The following is a 20,384-nucleotide window of genomic DNA, read 5'->3' as shown; positions in this document are numbered from 1 at the left end:
GCGTAGAGACAAAACGAACTAATGGTATATAGAAGATACATTTATTTGCCCGTAGAATGCATTTCAACCCCGAACTGGTGTCTGATGAAGATGCCAATTTGGCTTTGGAACATGTCGTACGGACGTAATAGTTTTATCTTCTATATACCACCTGTATACCATCAGGTCGTCCCATCTCTACGTTGGCAGCGCTGATCAAAAACCCTAAATCTGGCTTTTTACTACTATGTATAATTGACCTGAACTTGCCATTTGTGGACAATCCAAATAATAGTGGAGAATGTATAGATGAAATATATCAGATTCAGTCTTTCTGAAATGAGGAGTTGTCAAATCCGTTAATATCCTGAATCTCAACTTCTTCCTTGTCTTCCTTGGCAGTGTCGTCTTTCATATTTTGATACCTCTCACCGCGGTTTCTCGGCAGTCGAGGGCCCCAGTTTTCAGTTGGTCTACAACATTTTGCAATGCGCTGTAAAGGGAAAATATTATCAACTTGACATTCTGATTAAAGTTAATCTATATGTTGCAACAAAATGACCAAGAATGATATATATGAACAGTGCAGAGCAGGTCACTGAAGTATAAAGGATGCTTACCTGAAAAATGTTACCAGGAGCGTGAATGACTTTTACGAGAGCTATAATGGGAATCCATACCAAGCAAAAAAGAACCATTAGAAAACCAAGTATAATTGCCCATTTGGGATATACTACACCACCATATGCAGCAGTCTCATAGGTGACCAATGACCAGACCAAAATGACCTGCAACATGTAAAAGCACAAGCGTAAGAATAAAATAATTGAAATGTATACCTTGTCATCCCAGAGCTGAATTTATCTTTTAGGTGTTTATTTATTGTAATACAAAAGCCCTCTGTGACATTGAAAAACTCTCCTCTGCTACATCGATACATGTTAGATAGATAGATAGATAGATAGATAGATAGATAGATAGAAAGATAGATAGAAAGATAGATAGATAGATAGATAGATAGATAGATAGATAGATAGATAGATAGATAGATAGATAGATAGATAGATAGATAGGCAGACAGACAGACAGACAGACAGACAGACAGACAGACAGATAGATAGATAGATAGATAGATAGATAGATAGATAGATAGATCAGGGATGTAGCTATGGGGGCTACCGACGGCATGAGACTCGGGTGCTGGGTGCCAGGTAAAGCACCGACCAACCACTTTTACTTGGCCAAGATATTTAGATACAGGGATGGAACTGCAAACTAGACCTTTACCCCGGATGAAGGAAATCCTTGCTTACATGAGATAGATAGATAGATAGATAGATAGATAGATAGATAGATAGATAGATAGATAGATAGATATGAGATAGATAGATAGATAGATAGATAGATAGATAGATAGATAGATAGATAGATAGATAGATAGATAGATAGATAGATAGATAGATAGATAGATAGATAGATAGATAGATAGATAGATAGATAGATAGATAGACAGATTAGATAGATAGATAGATAGATAGATAGATAGATAGATAGATAGATAGATAGATAGATAGATAGATAGATAGATGATAGATAGATAGATAGATAGATAGATAGATAGATAGATAGATAGATAGATAGATAGATAGATAGATAGATATGAGATAGATAGATAGATAGATAGATAGATAGATAGATAGATAGATAGATAGATAGATAGATAGATAGATAGATAGAAGAAAATAATTAGCCTCAGCAAGAACATCTCATATTATCTGAGGATTGGGGGCACTGATATTGGAAATTCACATGTTGTCAGAAATTCACATGAATCTGTCAACTTAGAACTTCGGTAATAACTGGAACTTACAGCCAATAAAACAGGTGATACAAAATACCAGCAGATTCTCCACCATAGCCAGAAGATCCAGTGCTTCTTTCCAATCATCATCTCTATGTCCATGATTACCCTATTGCCACCTGTTGAAGTTATCAGCACTTGCATTATTCACTGATAAACACCACAAACACCATCCAGAGAAGCCAAAGCATCAATGTAAAGTGTGATACATACACAATAGGGCAGATTTACTAACGTTATTTACGATTTAGAACTCAGAACAGGCTGTCAGAAGATGTGCCCAATGGTTGGCTAAGTTAACGCCAATTTTTTTCCGGCCAAATTTTAGCTTCATTTAACCAATTCCCCTTTTTCAAAAAGCCACGCTCCTTTGCTAGACACTTTTAAAAAGTGTCTAGTGAGGCGTAAACATCTGTTCTTTTTGGCGCGAATCAAAAAGAAATGGTCTAAATTGATTTGTGCAAAAAAAAATGAAAAAATGCAGCATAGGCCAGATTACTAATCTCTGGTCCCTGACAGAGATCTCAGAGTTTTTCTTGCCTTCTTTCTCTCGATCATGACTACTCCAAATCCACCAGGTCTTCTTTAAACAGACGACAGTGGATATTGAGGCAGCATGGCAGTCATGGTCTGGAGGAAACAGCCCGGAAGACTCCATGAAATTGAGATTTTTCGTTGTGAGAGTTCTATAAACTTTCCAAAGGCATAACTGTAACAGGGCCCCATAACTATTTAATGCCATTAACAGTACTGCTGTTCATTTATGTTGTAAAATACACAGCGAAGGAAGATGAAGAATTACAGGTATTTAGATATCAAAAAGTTGGGGGAGATGTACCATATATCCAGATGACAGCCACCAATTCCAAAACTGCGGCAAACAACAGTGCCCATCCTCCACAGAAGGCATCAATGAGGTTGACCCAGTATATTCCGGACTATGGAAGGGAGAGTAGAGTCAAATACAAACTGTTATATTGCAGCATCATAAATTACATTCTACAAGTCATAGGTAACATATAACAGACAATGATTTTATATTTTCTTTTTCCCCCAAAATTGTGTCTGATGTCCCATTTGGAGCCTTTATCTGTTGGCTCTACTTGGGTATTGTATGATGCTTGGGTACAAAACACCACAGTAAGGGGGGATTCACACGAGCGTGTATTTGGTCCGTGCGGGCCGCGTGGTTTTCACGCGGCACGCATGGACCAATACAAGTCTATGGGGCAGTACAGACAGTCCGTGCTTTTTGCGCAGCGTTTGTCTGCTCAATAACTCTGCGTATTTCGCGCATCACGCACCCATTGAAGTCAATGGGTGCGTGAAAACCACGCAGGTTGCACGGAAGAACTTCCGTGCGAACCGACTGAAACAGCGCACCAGCTGTCAAAAGGATGAATGTAACCAGAAAAGCACCACGTGCTTTTCTGTTTCCGAACATCCAAACGGAGTGTCTTTGCGATGAGCGAAGCCGGACAAGCGAACCGAACTTCACCGGGTTCGGCCGAACTCGTTTTGGCCGAACCCGGCAAAAAAATTATCGGTACGCGACGTCAGGAGATAGTCACTGTCCATGGTGCTGAAAGAGTTAAACTGTTTCAGCACCATGGACAGTGACTTCCGATCCCAATATACATGAACCTGTAGAAAAAAAACGAAGTTCTGACTTACCGATAACTCCCGGCGTCCTCCTCCAGTCTGACCTCCCGGGATGACAATTCAGTCCAAGTGACAGCTCCAGCCAATCACAGGCCAAGCACAGGCTGCAGCGGTCACATGGACTGGCGCGTCATCCAGGGAGGTGGGGCCCGATGTCGAGAGGCGCGTCACCAAGGACGCGTCACCAAGGATGTGTCACCAAGGCAACGGCCAGGAACTTCTCGGTAAGTACGAACTTTTTCTTTTTTTTCAACAGGTTTTTCGATATTGTGTTCGGCATTCACTGTCAAGGGTGCTGAAAGAGTTAGCTCTTTCAGCACCTTGGACAGTGACGGGCGTCGACTAGCCTCATCTCTATGATGGCGGCTGCGCGAAAATCATGCAGCCGCGCATCAGATACGGATGACACATGCAGCTGTCAAATGGTTTTTGCGCCCGCAAAACACAGCGTTGTTTGCGCGCGCAAAAACGCAACGTCCGTCTGTATCTGCCCTAAAGGTGACCATACACCTTAGATGGCTGTCGGCCAAGCCTGCATGTGTACTCAATGGGGAGGTGGGAATAAGCCATTGCCAGACATCTTGAAAGCGATATATCTCCAATGAAGACAAAGGATTAGGCATGTTGAAATCCAACATGCCCGACCCTACTTTGCCCCGATACCTGCCGTAGGGACACTCCAATACACATTAGATAATTTCCCGGTCACACCAAAATGAGCGGGTTCAGCCAATGTTAATCTAATGTGTATGGGCACCTCCAGGGCTCGTTATTCCATCGACAAATCAGTAGCATGAAGCTCCAAAAGCCCTATTACACCGGACGATTTTGTGAGCAGTGAGCACCGATCAACCAGACATGGTTGATAGGCGCTTGTTTGCTCCTGACACAAAGAGCTACAGTGAAGGAAATAAGTATTTGATCCCTTGCTGATTTTGTAAGTTTGCCCACTGTCAAAGACATGAACAGTCTAGAATTTTTAGGCTAGGTTAATTTTACCAGTGAGAGATAGATTATATAAAAAAAAAAAAACTGAAAATCACATAGTCAAAATTATATATATTTATTTGCATTGTGCGCAGAGAAATAAGTATTTGATCCCCTACCAACCATTAAGAGTTCAGCCTCCTTCAGCCTCCTCCAGACCAGTTACACGCTCCAAATCAACTTGGTGCCTGCATTAAAGACAGCTGTCTTAAATGGTCACCTGTATAAAAGACTCCTGTCCACAGACTCAATTAATCAGTCTGACTCCAACCTCTACAACATGGGCAAGACTAAAGAGCTTTCTAAGGATGTCAGGGACAAGATCATAGACCTGCACAAGGCTGGAATGGGCTACAAAACCATAAGTAAGACGCTGGGTGAGAAGGAGACAACTGTTGGTGCAATAGTAAGAAAATGGAAGACATACAAAATGACTGTCAATCGACATCGATCTGGGGCTCCATGCAAAATCTCACCTCGTGGGGTATCCTTGATCCTGAGGAAGGTGAGAGCTCAGCCGAAAACTACACGGGGGGAACTTGTTAATGATCTCAAGGCAGCTGGGACCACAGTCACCAAGAAAACCATTGGTAACACATTACGCCGTAATGGATTAAAATCCTGCAGTGCCCGCAAGGTCCCCCTGCTCAAGAAGGCACATGTACAGGCCCATCTGAAGTTTGCAAATGAACATCTGGATGATTCTGAGACTGATTGGGAGAAGGTGCTGTGGTCAGATGAGACTAAAATTGAGCTCTTTGGCATTAACTCAACTCGCCATGTTTGGAGGAAGAGAAATGCTGCCTATGACCCAAAAAACACCGTCCCCACTGTCAAGCATGGAGGTGGAAACATTATGTTTTGGGGGTGTTTCTCTGCTAAGGGCACAGGACTACTTCACCACATCAATGAGAGAATGGATGGAGCCATGTACCGTCAAATCCTGAGTGACAACCTCCTTCCCTCCACCAGGACATTAAAAATGGCTCGTGGCTGGGTCTTCCAGCACGACAATGACCCGAAACATACAGCCAAGGCAACAAAGGAGTGGCTCAAAAAGAAGCGCATTAAGGTCATGGAGTGGCCTAGCCAGCCTCCAGACCTTAATCCCATCGAAAACATATGGAGGGAGCTGAAGATCCGATTTGCCAAGCGACAGCCTCGAAATCTTGATTTACAGATGATCTGCAAAGAGGAGTGGGCCAAAATTTCATCTAACATGTGTGCAAACCTCATCATCAACTACAAAAAACGTCTGACTGCTGTGCTTGCCAACAAGGGTTTTGCCACCAAGTATTAAGTCTTGTTTGCCAAAGGGATCAAATACTTATTTCTCTGTGCAAAATGCAAATAAATATATATAATTTTGCCAATGTGATTTTCTGTTTTTTTTTATATATAATCTATCTTTCAGTGGTAAAATTAACCTAGCCTAAAAATTCTAGACTGTTCATGTCTTTGACAGTGGGAAAACTTACAAAATAAGCAAGGGATCAAATACTTATTTCCTTCACTGTATGTATGAGGACGAGCGGTTGTTATTCCTATCACTCGTCCCCATACATTATTATCATTTCGGCTGCGTGTCTCCCTGTTTACACAGGGAGATGTGCTGTCGACAGCGCTAAAAATGTTACTTTTTTAACACTATATGACAGCAGATGATTGAGCGTTTGCTCGTTCATCTGCTGATCGCTGCCCTGTTTACACAGGGCAATTATCGGCAACGAGCGTTATATGAACACTTGTCTGCCCGATAATCACCCAGTGAAAAACCCCCAGTGCAGAATCTGTACCAAAAACTGTGCCACCTCCTAACTGTTATTGTGTGCAATGAAATTACACTATGTATTATCTATTTATTTATTATTTATTTCAGTTACTTATATAGCGCCAACATATTACTCAGCGCTGCACATAGGTCCTCTTTTACTGTCCCCATTGGGGCTCCCAATCTAAATTCCCTATTAGTATGTTTTTTGGGGTGTGGGAGCTAACCGGAGTACCCGGAGGAAACATATCTACTGTATGTACATTATAAATGCAAGGTATTTATTAAATTGTATGTTTTTTTTACAGTGATTTTACTATTGTCACATTACCATGAAACACCATCTCTACTCGGCACTGCTCCTTTATAATACAGCTGCCCGTTCATGCACCAAGGCCCAGGTGCCACTGCAACCTCAGCACCCCATTATAGCTGCCCCACTGTTTATGGATTTGTGCCTTGCATCACTTCCTTCATGTCAAACCTGACGCAGAGGTTATAGAACCCTATACATTTTCAATGTGCTGGTCATTTAACCATAATTCCATTTCCTTATATTATTTTTTCAATAAAGAAACCTTAGCAGACTAAAAGTCTCTGTGACTATAGTCCAGTGGTCCCCAACTAGTTGCTCGGGAGCCACATGTGGCTCACAACCCCCTGCTGTGTGACGCCACAGGAACCCTGAGTTATAACCATATGCTCTTGCTATAATATGATATCCACATTAACAATATAACACACATATCATATCCCCAGAAAAGTGCCAATTTGGGTGGTGGAATACTAGTGTGCTACATTTCAAATTGAAATATTTACCTACAAATTTAAATTTCATTATTTTGTGTTTCTCTACATTTAATATGTTTACTTTTTTTTACCTAAATGTACCTCCCGGCCATCACTCAAAATTGTATGTGGCTCACAAGGTAAAAAAGGTTATGGGCCACTGCTATAGCCTAATATCTGATGTTACCTTTTTAACTTACCTGAGTAACACAAGGAAGCCCAAGAAGAAATAACACGGCACATATTGCTGCAGTAATGGGAATTCTCATTTTTTTCATGAATTTTGGAAACACGTCTTGTATTGTAGTTGTCAGGGTCTCTGCAAAGATGAGAAAATATATATAAATCATAGTGTGACTAATAAAACCCCATATAAGACCCACAACACAACAAACACTTGTATTCATGATATATAAAGGAAAGCAAAAGCAAACACTTCGGAGAGTTATCAAACCAGTACCATGGAGAAGTGAAGGAGTCTTTCAGATGCCCTTTGACTCAATCAAGGTCTTTCTCACGACTCTGGCCCTCTTCAACCTTTATATAGCCTATTACTGGAGTTATGGCATTGGCCATATCACCTGCCCTCTTTGACAAAAAATTTGACCTACCTAGCACCTTAAACCATTCATGGCTTTATTGCCTCCCTATTTGATAAGGATGTTCGACTCAGGACTGTAACAGAAACAATCTTTTCCTTAATTTTGGACTTTACCCTATTTTGACTCTACCGTACGACCCTGGACTGTCCGTCATGATTTCTTCTCCCGCACAAGCCTCTAGAAGGGAAGCTTTAGACCTCGTCGACTGTTCACTGCTGAAAATAGTAGACCCCTGGAGATGTTCTCTATGTCTTATCTTCACTCATTAACCCCCATTGCCCTGACCAAGGTTCTCATCGTCCTTCCTTATACAGATGTAGCCATCTTTATCTTAACTCTTGACGCATTAAATACACAGCGGCAAGAAACTTTAACTTGACTTTTTTAATCACTTTTTCAATGGCTTTTGTTGTGTAATATCACGCTGCAGCAAGTTATCAGAGTTAATATAAACTTGGCTACATCTGTACATTAACATGCTCCTACAGAAGGAAGATATAAACTGTGTTCAACTTACCTATAAGTGCAAACTGTGAGTCAAGTCCCAATGCCAGCAGCATGCAAAAGAACAGAATTGACCAGAGAGGAGAAACTGGCAATTTTGCCAATGCATCAGGGTAAGCGATGAATGCCAACCCAAAACCTACAGGAAACATAATTCATCATAAGCCATCTAATTAGCATAAAATACTAACTGTACTTAATTGTCTGACTACTTCATGGTAATATTCTGTATAAACTACATCTACAGGACCAGTGTGATGCAGTTCTGAAAATTCCAATCAAAATGTACAATCAAAATGTAGAAAACGAATCCAATCATGTAAACACATAAGGCTTCGTTCACATCTGCGCTAGGGCTCCGTGCCGACGTTCCGTCTGAGTTTCCCGTTGGAATGGAGCCTTGACAGACACAAACGGAAACCATAGGTTTACGTTTCCATCGCCCATTGATTTCAATGGTGACGGATTCGGTGCAAATGGTTTCCGTTTGTGTCAGTTGTGCAAGGGTTCTGTCGTTTTGACGGGATCAATCGCGTAGACTATGTCATAACGGAGCCCTAACGCAGATGAGAACGAAGTCTAACATTAACTTTGGGAATTCTGAATATAAGAACTCAATGAGAACCTATGCAGCGTAGGGCAGTGATAAATAGTCATGTCTCATCAATACTGATAGTTGGTGGGACAATTGCCCATTATATCAGAAAACCTTGTGAGATATGGTGTTATTTTCCCTCATATCAGTAAAAAAAGTAAAATACCCACTTTAAATCTCTAAGTCCATTGTTACCTGCCCATTTATACAAATTAAAAAATAGCCATACGAATAATAATAATTTTTTTGTGGGTGTCAATACATTGGGTGGTTGTCCTAATATTTAACTGCTGTGAAGATTACCTAAATCCTGTGACATGAGTTTTGCTCATAATGAATATAGGTCATAATAATTATTACCCCGTGTAAAATATCAGTCAAGATCTCCCATGCATTAAAGGCTATGTACACCTTCGAAAGAGTTTTTATTTTATTTTCATAAAAATGTCAGTCATTGTGTATGGTGCAACTTTATAATTAGTTTTTATTAAATATTCTTTTTACTTTTTGAGATACAGCTGCTCTGCATTCTGTATACAGAGGAGCTGTATCATTCGTTTTACACTAAATCCATCAGGTCCGTGGAACTGACGGCTTCAGTGTCAGCGGGTCCTGCGTGTCTCTGACATGCAGAATCCACCTGTAATGTGATGAATAACAGGTGGATCCTGCATGTTAGAGACCCGCAGGACCCTCTAACACTGAAACCGTCAGTCCTGCGGACCTGATGGGTACAGGATTCAGAGTAAGATACAGCTGCTCTGTATACAGGATACAGAGCAGCTATATCTCAAAAAGTAAAAATAATTGAAAAAACAATAATTATATAGTTGCACCAAGCACACCAATTGACCTTTATATATATATATATATATATATATATATATATATATATATATATATATATATATATATATATATATACATATAAAAAATGTGTTAAAGGCTTAACATAGCCTTTAATGGAAGTTTATTGTTATTATCATTTCATTATTTTTCTGAACATTGGAGTAATTTCATTGAAGTGTTTTACCTTCATCCACCACATCGGAAACCTTTTTTCCTGACACCAAAGCCATGTGTCCAAGGATGGAGAAGATAGCAAATCCTGCAAGGATGCTGGTCAGGCAGTTTATTATGGAGACAACTATGGAATCCCAGTAACAATTGTTTTGAAATTTGTTATAAGATGAAAGAGCGATCAGTCCTCCCCAGGCCGTGTTTAGAGAGTAAAATATTTGGGTAGCAGCATCTCTCCACACCTAGAACGAGAAGCAACCATTGCCTTCAATGACTGCACTACTATTGATTACTATGCTCCTTGCAATGCAAATTTATGGCAAAGCAATTGTAGGACCGTCAACCATAGATCTATCATACGGCCATCTTTGTATTGATCACATGACAATAAAATACTCACTTCACCATTACTAAGCTTCGTAATGTCAGACTGTTGTCCAATATAATATTCAATGCCGTCTTTGGCTCCCTCCAAAGTTGCCCCTCGGACAAGAAGGATAATTAGGACAGCGTATGGGAATACGGCTGTGATATATACAACCTAGAGAAAAAACAGATTCTAATTAATTTAAGATTAGATCAAAATCTATATCTATATAAAATGTAAATTGTATTTCTTTCCGCACCTGATCACGTTCTAAGAGTTGTTTAGGACTGAGAAAATTAGCAATTGCACAACACCTAAGGGTGCAGCAGATGGTCAGAACCAAAGCAAGTTGACCAGGAACTCAAGTGTGATGACCATAGTAATGCGCCCAGGAGCACAATTTGTGCAATTGAATGTGCCTGTAATGGACGAACTCCAAACAGATGCAGGTGGAGGGACTTTTTGTGTGACTTTCAACAAACGCATCCCATAGCGGTAAATGAAAATTGACATTCACAGATAGATAGATAGATAGATAGATAGACAGACAGACAGACAGACAGACAGACAGATAGATAGATAGATAGATAGATAGATAGATAGATAGATAGATAGATAGATAGATAGATAGATAAAATATGATAGATAGATAGATAGATAGATAGATAGATAGATAGATAGATAGATAGATAGATAGATAGATAGATAGATAGATAGATAGATAGATAGATAGATAGATAGATAGATAAAATATGATAGATAGATAGATAGATAGATAGATAGATAGATAGATAGATAGATAGATAGATAGATAGATAGATAGATAGATAGATAGATAGATAAAATATGATAGATAGATAGATAGATAGATAGATAGATAGATAGATAGATAGATAGATAGATAGATAGATAGATAGATAGAATATGATAGATAGATAGATAGATAGATAGATAGACAGACGGACGGACAGACAGACAGACAGACAGACAGACAGACAGACAGACAGATAGATAGATAGATAGATAGATAGATAGATAGATAGATATGAGATAGATAGATAGATAGATAGATAGATAGATAGATAGATAGATAGATAGATAGATAGATAGACAGACAGACAGACAGATAGATAGATAGATAGATAGATAGATAGATAGATAGATAGATAGATAGATAGATATGAGATTGATAGATAGACAGACAGACAGACAGACAGACAGATAGATAGATAGATAGATAGATAGATAGATAGATAGATAGATAGATAGATAGATAGATAGATAAAATATGATGGATAGATAGATAGATAGATAGATGATAGATAGATAGATAGATAGATAGATAGATAAAATATGATAGATAGATAGATAGATAGATAGATAGATAGATAGATAGATAGATAGATAGATAGATAGATAGATAGATAGATAGATAGATAGATAGATAGATAGATAGATAGATAGATAGAATTTGATAGATAGATAGATAGACGGACGGACGGACGGACGGACGGACGGACGGACAGACAGACAGATAGATAGATAGATAGATATGAGATAGATAGATAGATAGATAGATAGATAGATAGATAGATAGATAGATAGATAGATAGATAGATAGATAGATAGATAGATAGATAGATAGATAGATAGATCGATAGACTTGTTTTTCCCACAAAAAGGATGATATCATTGCACTTGATTGGGCCCCCTTAGCCTCTGGGCCACAAAGCAGCTGATATGGCTATAGTTACGCCCATGCTGGGATAGGAACAGTGTGTGGCAACAGTAAATGAGTTGTTTTGCCCCTCACATGCTCACAGTAGTGTTGCTCTATTCAACTCTAAAGTCTATCCCATTCATCAGACAAGGGCACATTAAATAGAGGCAACTGTAAGATACTCATGAAGAGTTAACATAGTGGGTTTTAGTTTAGAGCCCCTATTATTCGGCCTCAGTTTTAGATGAATTTGACATCTTAGCAGTGATGTGGCAGGAGCACAGTCGTCTTCTTCTCCAGGCAGCGTTGACACATTTCTTTGGAAGAAACCAACTAGAGCAGAGCTTCTAACCTACAAAACCCTCCTTATGATGTGCCACAGAAGGGTGCAATTTATCTAGAGAATGGAGGCAGTGTAGAGCCCCACAATTTCCAATATAGGAGCTGTATATTGGGTGCTCGCTGCATATTATACATAAAGTCTACCTGTCTTATGTCAAAATTATATAACCATTTTGTGTTAGACGGTCTTGTCACATCACATGGTAGTCACATGAAGTATCGCTACACATTTACCTTTCCTGAAGACTTTATTCCTTTCACCAATGCAGCAGCAGTAATAATCCATGCTAGTAGCAGGCAGAGGGCTAAGTGCCAGACCACCTGCCCTGTCTCGTCCATACCACTCGATCTCTTAAGAGCCACTTTGCTGAAATAGTGAAGATATTTTACTTCAGATACTGTTCTCCCATATGTACAACCCCTGTTCATGTGCTCTCTGAGGGCATAAAGATATCATAGTAAAGGGTCCCCTCCTGCTCAGGACCCCTATGAAGTGGAGTGGAGATAAAGAGTAGCTCCTGCTCTCATCGCTATTATATGTATGGTCGCCCATTAATATGAATGGATTGAGTGTAATGCCACATTTCTCCTGCAGCAGCTACTCCTGTTGCCCTTCACTGTTGTGCGAGGAAAATGACGTGATATGTTGGGATGTACACAACGTATGTTGATTTGCGATCTGTGGTTTTCCATAGGACTGCAGGTACATATATGTTATGAGCTTTACAATATCTTTTTACGACGTATCCGTTAAATGGATGCACTAATAGTCTATGGGTGACGGATGGCACTGCCACAGCCTCTGTTATGTTGGGAGTTTTTCCAGGCATATATGTTAAATGGACACCATAAACGTAGTGTGAAAGGGGGAGTCTAAGTTATTAGGGGTGTGCCTGTCGACATACTTGTTGACTGTTTCCCATAGCAACTGGTAGAATTGTGATTTTCTCTACACTATAACATAGGCTGTGACTTAGGTACAGTACTTTATAATGCAAAATATTTACACAACTTTTTAAAGTAGATTATAGCTATTCATATATTGTAAAATGGCGTTTAAAAGGTATACATACCGTTTAAAGGGTAACTAAACGTAGTGACATGTCAGCAGTTTTGATTGGTGGGGGTCCGAGCACTGATCATTAAATCACAAATCATTAAAATGAAGCGGCAGAAGCGCTCGTGTGAGCGCTCAGCCACTTCGTGTCTGTTCGGCTTTTTCCGGAAATCAATGTATCGGAGTACGGGCTCAATAGAAAATCTATGGGCCCGTACTCAGATACATCGGCTTTCCAGAAAAAGCTGAACAGAAACTACTTCTGCAGCGCTTCTGCAGCTTCATTCTAGCGATTGGTGGGGGTCTCAGCGCTCGGACCCCCACCAATCAAAACTTCTGACATGTCACTATGACATGTCAGAAGTTTGTCAAACGTTTAGTTACCCTTTAATGACATGTTCTGTAGCTCATTGCAAAATAATGTAGTTTGGCAAAAATCAAACAAAAGAACATGTATACCCTCCAAAAATATGGCCAATTCTCTTTGTTCTTAGTAGATTAGAAGCAGCGCCTGTTGGTAATAGACGTCATTAGGTTCTGAGTGAAAACGACTAACCAAAATATTTAAAAGGGAAATATCACTGTATCTAGTGACCTCAACTTGTTTTAGTGCAAAAGTTAAGGACTGGTTTCCAGGCCATGAAATGTCAAAATCTTCCTATGTATGGCCGGTCTTACATTAACTATTAAACTTCCGGATACAATACTTACTCCCAATATTGTTTGCTGGGTAATTCAGTGTTATTTCCAACAGAGCAGGTAAGGTTGTTTTCATTAACCCATGATACGTTCATTGTTACTGTAAGGTTCTCTAAAGTTACATTGCATATTCCTAGAAAATAGACGTTACATAGATTCAGCATATTCTTATCATATGACGATGTATGAAGCACATAATATGCAATTTTTTTATATGAATAAAACATTTTATATGATGCAGTATTTAGGATTAGGGCCCATGCACACAATAAGGATCCATATTTCACAGAATACTGATGCACACGGAGCCACATACACCACAATACAGATGAGTATTTAGGACCTGAATTACAGTCTCTGTGTCACCATGCGCCTCTGCATCTTGAGGGATTAGGTGTTAGGGTACCTAGACAAATCAGAGGAAAGTCCCTCTGAATTTGCCAATTTCGGTGGGACTACCTGACTATCTAAGGCTATTTTCACATCTGCATCAGGGCACCGTTCCGATGTTCCATCTGAACTGTACATCAGAACTGAGCCATGACTGACACAATACTTGATTTCAATGGTGACGTATCCGGTGCCAGTGGTTTCCGTTTATCTCAGTTGTGCAAGGGTTCCGTCGTTTTGACGGAATCAATAGCGTAGTCGACTACGGTTGACTGGTTAAAGTACTAATAAGCAGAAATGTGAATGCAGCTCTGGAGGAAAATAGACTAAAACATGCGCTGTAACTCAAGATCAGTGCAGGGTAAACAATTAATATAAATGCAAGATACTCAATGTTTTATGTAGATTATATTTCAACTGTAAAATTATGTGAACCCATGCTTTAACAGATGATAATAGGGAAATCTATGAATGTGGAAGGCAAGAGGACACAATCAGGCAAAGCGGTTAGGTACAGACAGCCACGATAGAACTAAGGTGCCGAAGAAATACTCAATAAATATCAGGTGGATGTATCTTGAAGAGCGCAGTTTATGTTGTAACTTGATTGATATTATTAGGGAATTTAACCAATAATAGGAGGCTGCTTCATATCAGACCTCAAGAGCTTCCTCTTTGTTACAATGTACACATATGAGCTTCACCACTTTTTACAAAAGACCCAATACTTCTCATTACCTTGACCATCAATAATTAATCCAGTATCATAATCATTATCATCCTCATCATCCCCATAATCATCAAGAACCCCTTCCATTGACACTGCTTTCTTACCACTTAAGCTGCTTTGACAGTTACTATCTGCCCACTCGAAGCAGTCAGACCAAGGCAGATAACTTCGGAATGAGGAAAATAGATAAAAGAGACTGTAGGCAATAATTACATTGTAGTATATAGATACTAATGTAGATATCAGCACCATGGTAACGCCAACACCTAGAAGTGAGAAAAAAGAACTTGTTATAGAAAATTGATAACAATAAAAGGTAGAAATTGGATAAAGTTTCTGGATTAAAGTTGAGTTTTGATAAGGTCCAATAAAGGCACATGTACCAATAATGCAGCTTCGGTGACGTTTATGTAGCTTTTGGGTAGGGAAAAATTTAGCTCAAATAGACCAACTTTTGTATTTTTTTTTATTTTACATTTAAATTATAATCCAGTGTAATAGTGAAAGTTAGTCCAGTCTTACCTTGGAAGAGTGGTACAATTCTCCATATTTCAATGGGGCCTAAACTGGCAAACTGCCCAAGTGAGCACTCAAGAAATAACAAAGGTAATCCAGCCAATGCCAGCATGATTATATAAGGAATAAGAAATGCTCCTGAAATAGGGAAACACATGGGAATTATTGTAAATGATATACACTACATTTCTGAACACAAGTAACCAGAATTTAACCAGGCTTATTTCCTCCGGACCACCCACTGTGCAGGGCACTGCCAAATCTGTAAAGGAGCAGCACTCAACCAGTACTGCTGCACCTTCATTCTGACGGCCGGTGGAGGCCCATGCAGTTGGGCTCCCCACAATCGATAAGTGAAGGAATATATCAGTCATGTCAATACTTAGTACTGTGGGAAACCTCTTTAAAATGGCTTCACACTAACCTAAAACAAGGCTAAATGTTGGTGCACATGGAGTGCTATTGCTTTTTAAGAAATGTTACAATGTTACTGCTGGGAGCAGGCATAAATTCGGTGGCCACATTCGTTCTAGTGGCTTGAAGGAGGTTTAGCAGGTTCATCCTTACAGCTGCCATCACAGATATGGCTACAGATGACATGTTTATAAGGGCCTGAGGGGCCCAAACAACCACTGTGCCACATAAGGGAATGGTGGTGACATTTATCTTTATCACTTTCTGACCCCTGTGCTGTGACATCATTACATCTAATATCCCTGCACTGTGATATCACTGTGTTTACCTCTATAGTGTAACATCACTGTGTGCATTATCCTTGTATTATGATTATGTGTTCATGGTGGTCCTTAGCCATAGCTGTGACATCAATATTTATTATTTCTGTTCCATGACATCACTGGGTACATTATTTTTACTACTAAGGTATTACTCTATACAATAATCCTTTCCTTTGTCTTCACAGTGTTTATTATCTATTTACTGTGACATCACTGAGTTTGTTATTCCTATTTTGTGACATCACATTGTGCATTATGCCTGCATAATAATAAACTGTGGCCGTGCTTACTGTACTGTGACTATTATTCCAGTGCTTTTACTTCACTTTGTTAACCGGCAGTTACAAAATAATGCAGTGCTGGTAAGACTGGGGCAAATTGTCCCATATATGACCAGCTTCAGGGTGCCTTGATAACTCCTAAATAATGCCTTCTCAAACTTTCTAACTATCACTTTTTTTGTGGTCGTTTCATTTGCAGGAAATGCTTGTAGTCCAAACCTCTTCCTTATAGGCAAAGTAAAAACCATACACAGAGTTTATAATCCATCCCTATTGTCCACCTTCTTCTGTCTTATCTATTCTTTGTTTAATTGCCATGCATTTATCACCTATTGTCCACAAGTGAACAGCAAACCAGCCATTAAAGTATATGTCCACCTTTGATCACCATTTTGCATCTCGTATATAGAATTGATCTACATAAAAACGTTAATAATTTTGTTATTATTTATGCAGACAGTCTAGTATGTTTTGGGGCATCCCCACTGTCCCTCAACGAGAGATGTTGGGTGGATAATAGGATTGGGCATGTTGACATTTTTAATTCGTTGTCAGGATTGTCTCCCTCTCCTCATAGAAATAAATCTACACGCTGGGGTTGTCCGCGCACAGGGCGGTTTTTCATACTGATGTCCTATCCACAGGTCCTATTCCGCTGGTATCCCTATTGTTTTCAATGACAACTGACAGAATTGTTAATGCAGCAGTTGTAACTCAGGATCAGTGAAAAATACGTAATGCAATGTACATACAAAATAACTTCCATTTTTCTATAGATTATACCTAAATCCTATATCCTTTAAGTACATGGCTAATTGACAATTATTTGTTACACTGGGGTCGGGGCCACATTGTTCAGTTTTGATGTAGTTTGTGATTTGTTTTTTTTCTGTGCTGGAGGCCTTAGTCCTTCATTTATACATTTCCTCATTTCCTCTAAACACATAAAAACTGCACCAGACTGTACTGTATGAAACTACTTCTACCTGTCATTTCACTTTACCTCCTCCATGCTTAAAAGCAAGGTATGGAAATCTCCACACATTTCCAAGTCCCACCGCATATCCCACCAAAGACAGGAGATAGTCTGTTTTACTGGACCAAAACTCCCGGTCTTGATTCTCTTCAGTGTTTGTCACACTCACGTCATCATTCTGGAATTACAATGGGGAATGGCTGCTGAAACATTGTGAACACGTCTATGGCTGACAGAAATGCCAAGTTTATACCACAAGGACACCTAACCGTTGCTCCACAAGAAGCATGGAAAACCCACATGTAACTATAAGCTTTTCAACCAGAGTTCTGCTTTTTTCTTAAATAAGCAAGCCTGGGAATTGTTCCTAGAGCTGCATGTATTGGAAACTGACAGTAGTCATAGTTTTTCCATGGGATTTTTCTAAATAACTTCAAAGGGAAAAAACACAAAATGCATGAACAGAATTTAGTCAAATCTTGTTCACAGCAATCTAATGAGGCAACAATGGTAAAATACTTCAGCATCTGGGACTAAGTGTGAATTTTGCCTTAGCATTCATGGTCAATGGGAAGTGGTGTACTGGAACCGCGTTAAAAGTTATAGGACCCTTAAAGGGTTGTCCAGTTTAGAAAATCCGTTTCATTCCCCCTATTAGGGACTTCTGAGTTAATAGCAAAAAGTTCCCTATTCATGATCCTCACCTCTTGGCCAAATTGGAGAGCCATTACAACGAATGTCTCTCGCTCTGTAGGACCTGTCCTGTATGTGCAATGCTTAATTTTGCCTGCAGTGGCGCTACCGGGAAATTGAAAACTTACTGCCAGGTTTCTCCACAGATTACAGCTGATCACTGGGGGTCTCACCAGTGATCAGTGATCTACTTATTGTCAAGGGTCCTTTCTAACAAGTACAGATTGTCCAATGCAGAGTACCCCTTTAAAAGAACTCTAACCATATAGTCAGTAGCTAATCAAAGTGCAGCTAATAAAAAGAGCACAAAACATCTTATATGTACGTAAATGTCTCTAAAGGTTCTCCCTTCACATAACCGCATTATGTGAGAAAAAGCAGTGATCATGGGATCAAGTATTCTCCTAAACTTCCTCTCAGTCTTTCCTTTGAGGAACACTATAGTCAGCCTCTCTGCAGACTAAAATGGCCACTCCAACAATGGAAACATTCAGCTGCAAAGTAAAAAGAAATAAGGGAGGCTGACATTTAGTGTCCCATCTGAAGTATTTTTGGCATATCCACAGGGACACCCAACTATTGGGAGAACGGGAACCGGTGTTTTGGCTGTATCGTCTTCAATGGAGGGTGGCCCTTTCCGCTAGTTTGGCTCTTTCTGTAACTCCCATAGACCTTAATGTTGAGAGCCTGACGCAAGGGTGGTCACCTCTCCATTGAAGTCAACTTGCGTCAGCAAACAGGAGTCGGGGAACCCCGGTTGACCCAATAGGTAGGGGTCCAAAAGATAGGATATGCCATTAATTCTTCCAATTGGAACGCCCTTTTAATGAAATGCAGTATAACATTTACTATTTTGGTTGGAGACTTTTAGAAAGAATAATAAGGACAACTCATTAAAGTGACATTTAAAAAATGCTCACAAACATATATGTAAATGCTTCTACAGGTTCTGCAAGACTTTAGGTAAACCTACTATATGTTCTACTTTTGCTGTGCATGATCTCCTCCCAGCTAAAAAAGGGGTCCCTTGCATAATCTCCACTGCAATCTTAATATGAATTGATATGAATGGACATTAAAATGCAAAAAAAATTAAGCCAAATTTTGTTGACAACGCATTGATTTAAATCTCTAAATTAATTCTGGCCCATAGAGGGGGTCCTGAGCCGGGGCATCCCCTTATGACATCCCTATTAAGGACAGAGCTTGTCTATCATGTGACAACCTCTTTAAGAAAGGAAGGATATGTTTAAAGAATAAATGCCATAGAAAGATAGAAATGATTGTCCAGAAAAGATTAGAGCACCTTATAAAGTGTCACAGTAAGAAATGAAGAAGGAAAAAAATGTAAGAATCCATTATATAACATCAACTTACATTTGTTTGTATAGAATTTTTCCGACGGCATCTCATACATCTAGATAAGGATATATTTCCCATGTCTTCTACCAGAACCTGTTTGTAGGAAGGCACTGGATGATAGCTCTGGCAGGGACTGTCATTGAATGGACGGGCATGTAAGATGACACAGTACTTTATAATTAAGGAGGACAACAATTGACTCCCTGTGATTACTCAATAAAACGACTAAAAGACACCAACCCACATTGAGCTGTAATTCTCTATGCAAATATTGAAGTTGTACTACTAGGTAGAGATGATCAGACCTAAAAAGGAAGACAATTGCTGAGTTATAACTTTCTTCTACATCAGCAAGCAAAGTCAGTGTAGACAAATGCCGGCTGCAAATGGATCCTGATGGGGTAAGTGCTCCAGCTAGTGGCGTTGCAATAGGGGGTGCAGATGTAGTAGTCGCACCCGGGCCCTGCAGCCTGAGGGGGCACAAAAAACCCTCAGCCACTTAAGAAGACACCAGTATTATAAATAATATATTGTAGGTGGGGACCCTGTTATAGATTTTGCATTGGGACTCAGGAGCTTTTAAGTTACGACGCTGGCCCCAGCTCTATAGAGCCTCTTTTATGACCTTGCCATCATGCCAAGGTCATTGTTTTTTGGCTCAGCCAAAAATTTCTCTTTATTATACGGAGGATGGGGACAAACCTAACATGTCCACTTCACCCCCCATCCTCAACATAAGACCTC

At 39.6% G+C, this 20,384-nt stretch overlaps 1 protein-coding gene across 1 annotated transcript; it reads right to left on the bottom strand.

Moving 5' to 3' along the window:
- Positions 1 to 304: 304 nt before the first annotated feature.
- Positions 305 to 19,718, bottom strand: LOC142658779 (sodium- and chloride-dependent neutral and basic amino acid transporter B(0+)-like). Its single transcript, XM_075834393.1, has 14 exons — positions 19,656 to 19,718; positions 17,613 to 17,763; positions 15,598 to 15,729; positions 15,180 to 15,341; positions 13,968 to 14,088; positions 12,434 to 12,566; positions 10,171 to 10,311; positions 9,784 to 10,012; positions 8,169 to 8,294; positions 7,250 to 7,368; positions 2,679 to 2,778; positions 1,850 to 1,959; positions 600 to 767; positions 305 to 472 (listed from the first exon to the last, which is right to left on the bottom strand). The coding sequence occupies exons 1-14, from the start codon at positions 19,716 to 19,718 to the stop codon at positions 305 to 307; spliced, it is 1,923 nt and encodes a 640-aa protein (XP_075690508.1).
- Positions 19,719 to 20,384: the final 666 nt, after the last annotated feature.

Source organism: Rhinoderma darwinii, chromosome 8 (genome assembly GCF_050947455.1).
Source record: "Rhinoderma darwinii isolate aRhiDar2 chromosome 8, aRhiDar2.hap1, whole genome shotgun sequence".
Taxonomy (NCBI): Eukaryota; Metazoa; Chordata; class Amphibia; order Anura; family Rhinodermatidae; genus Rhinoderma; species Rhinoderma darwinii.
Note: the sequence above shows the minus strand (reverse complement) of the source record. Positions and strands in the feature narration are given on the sequence as shown.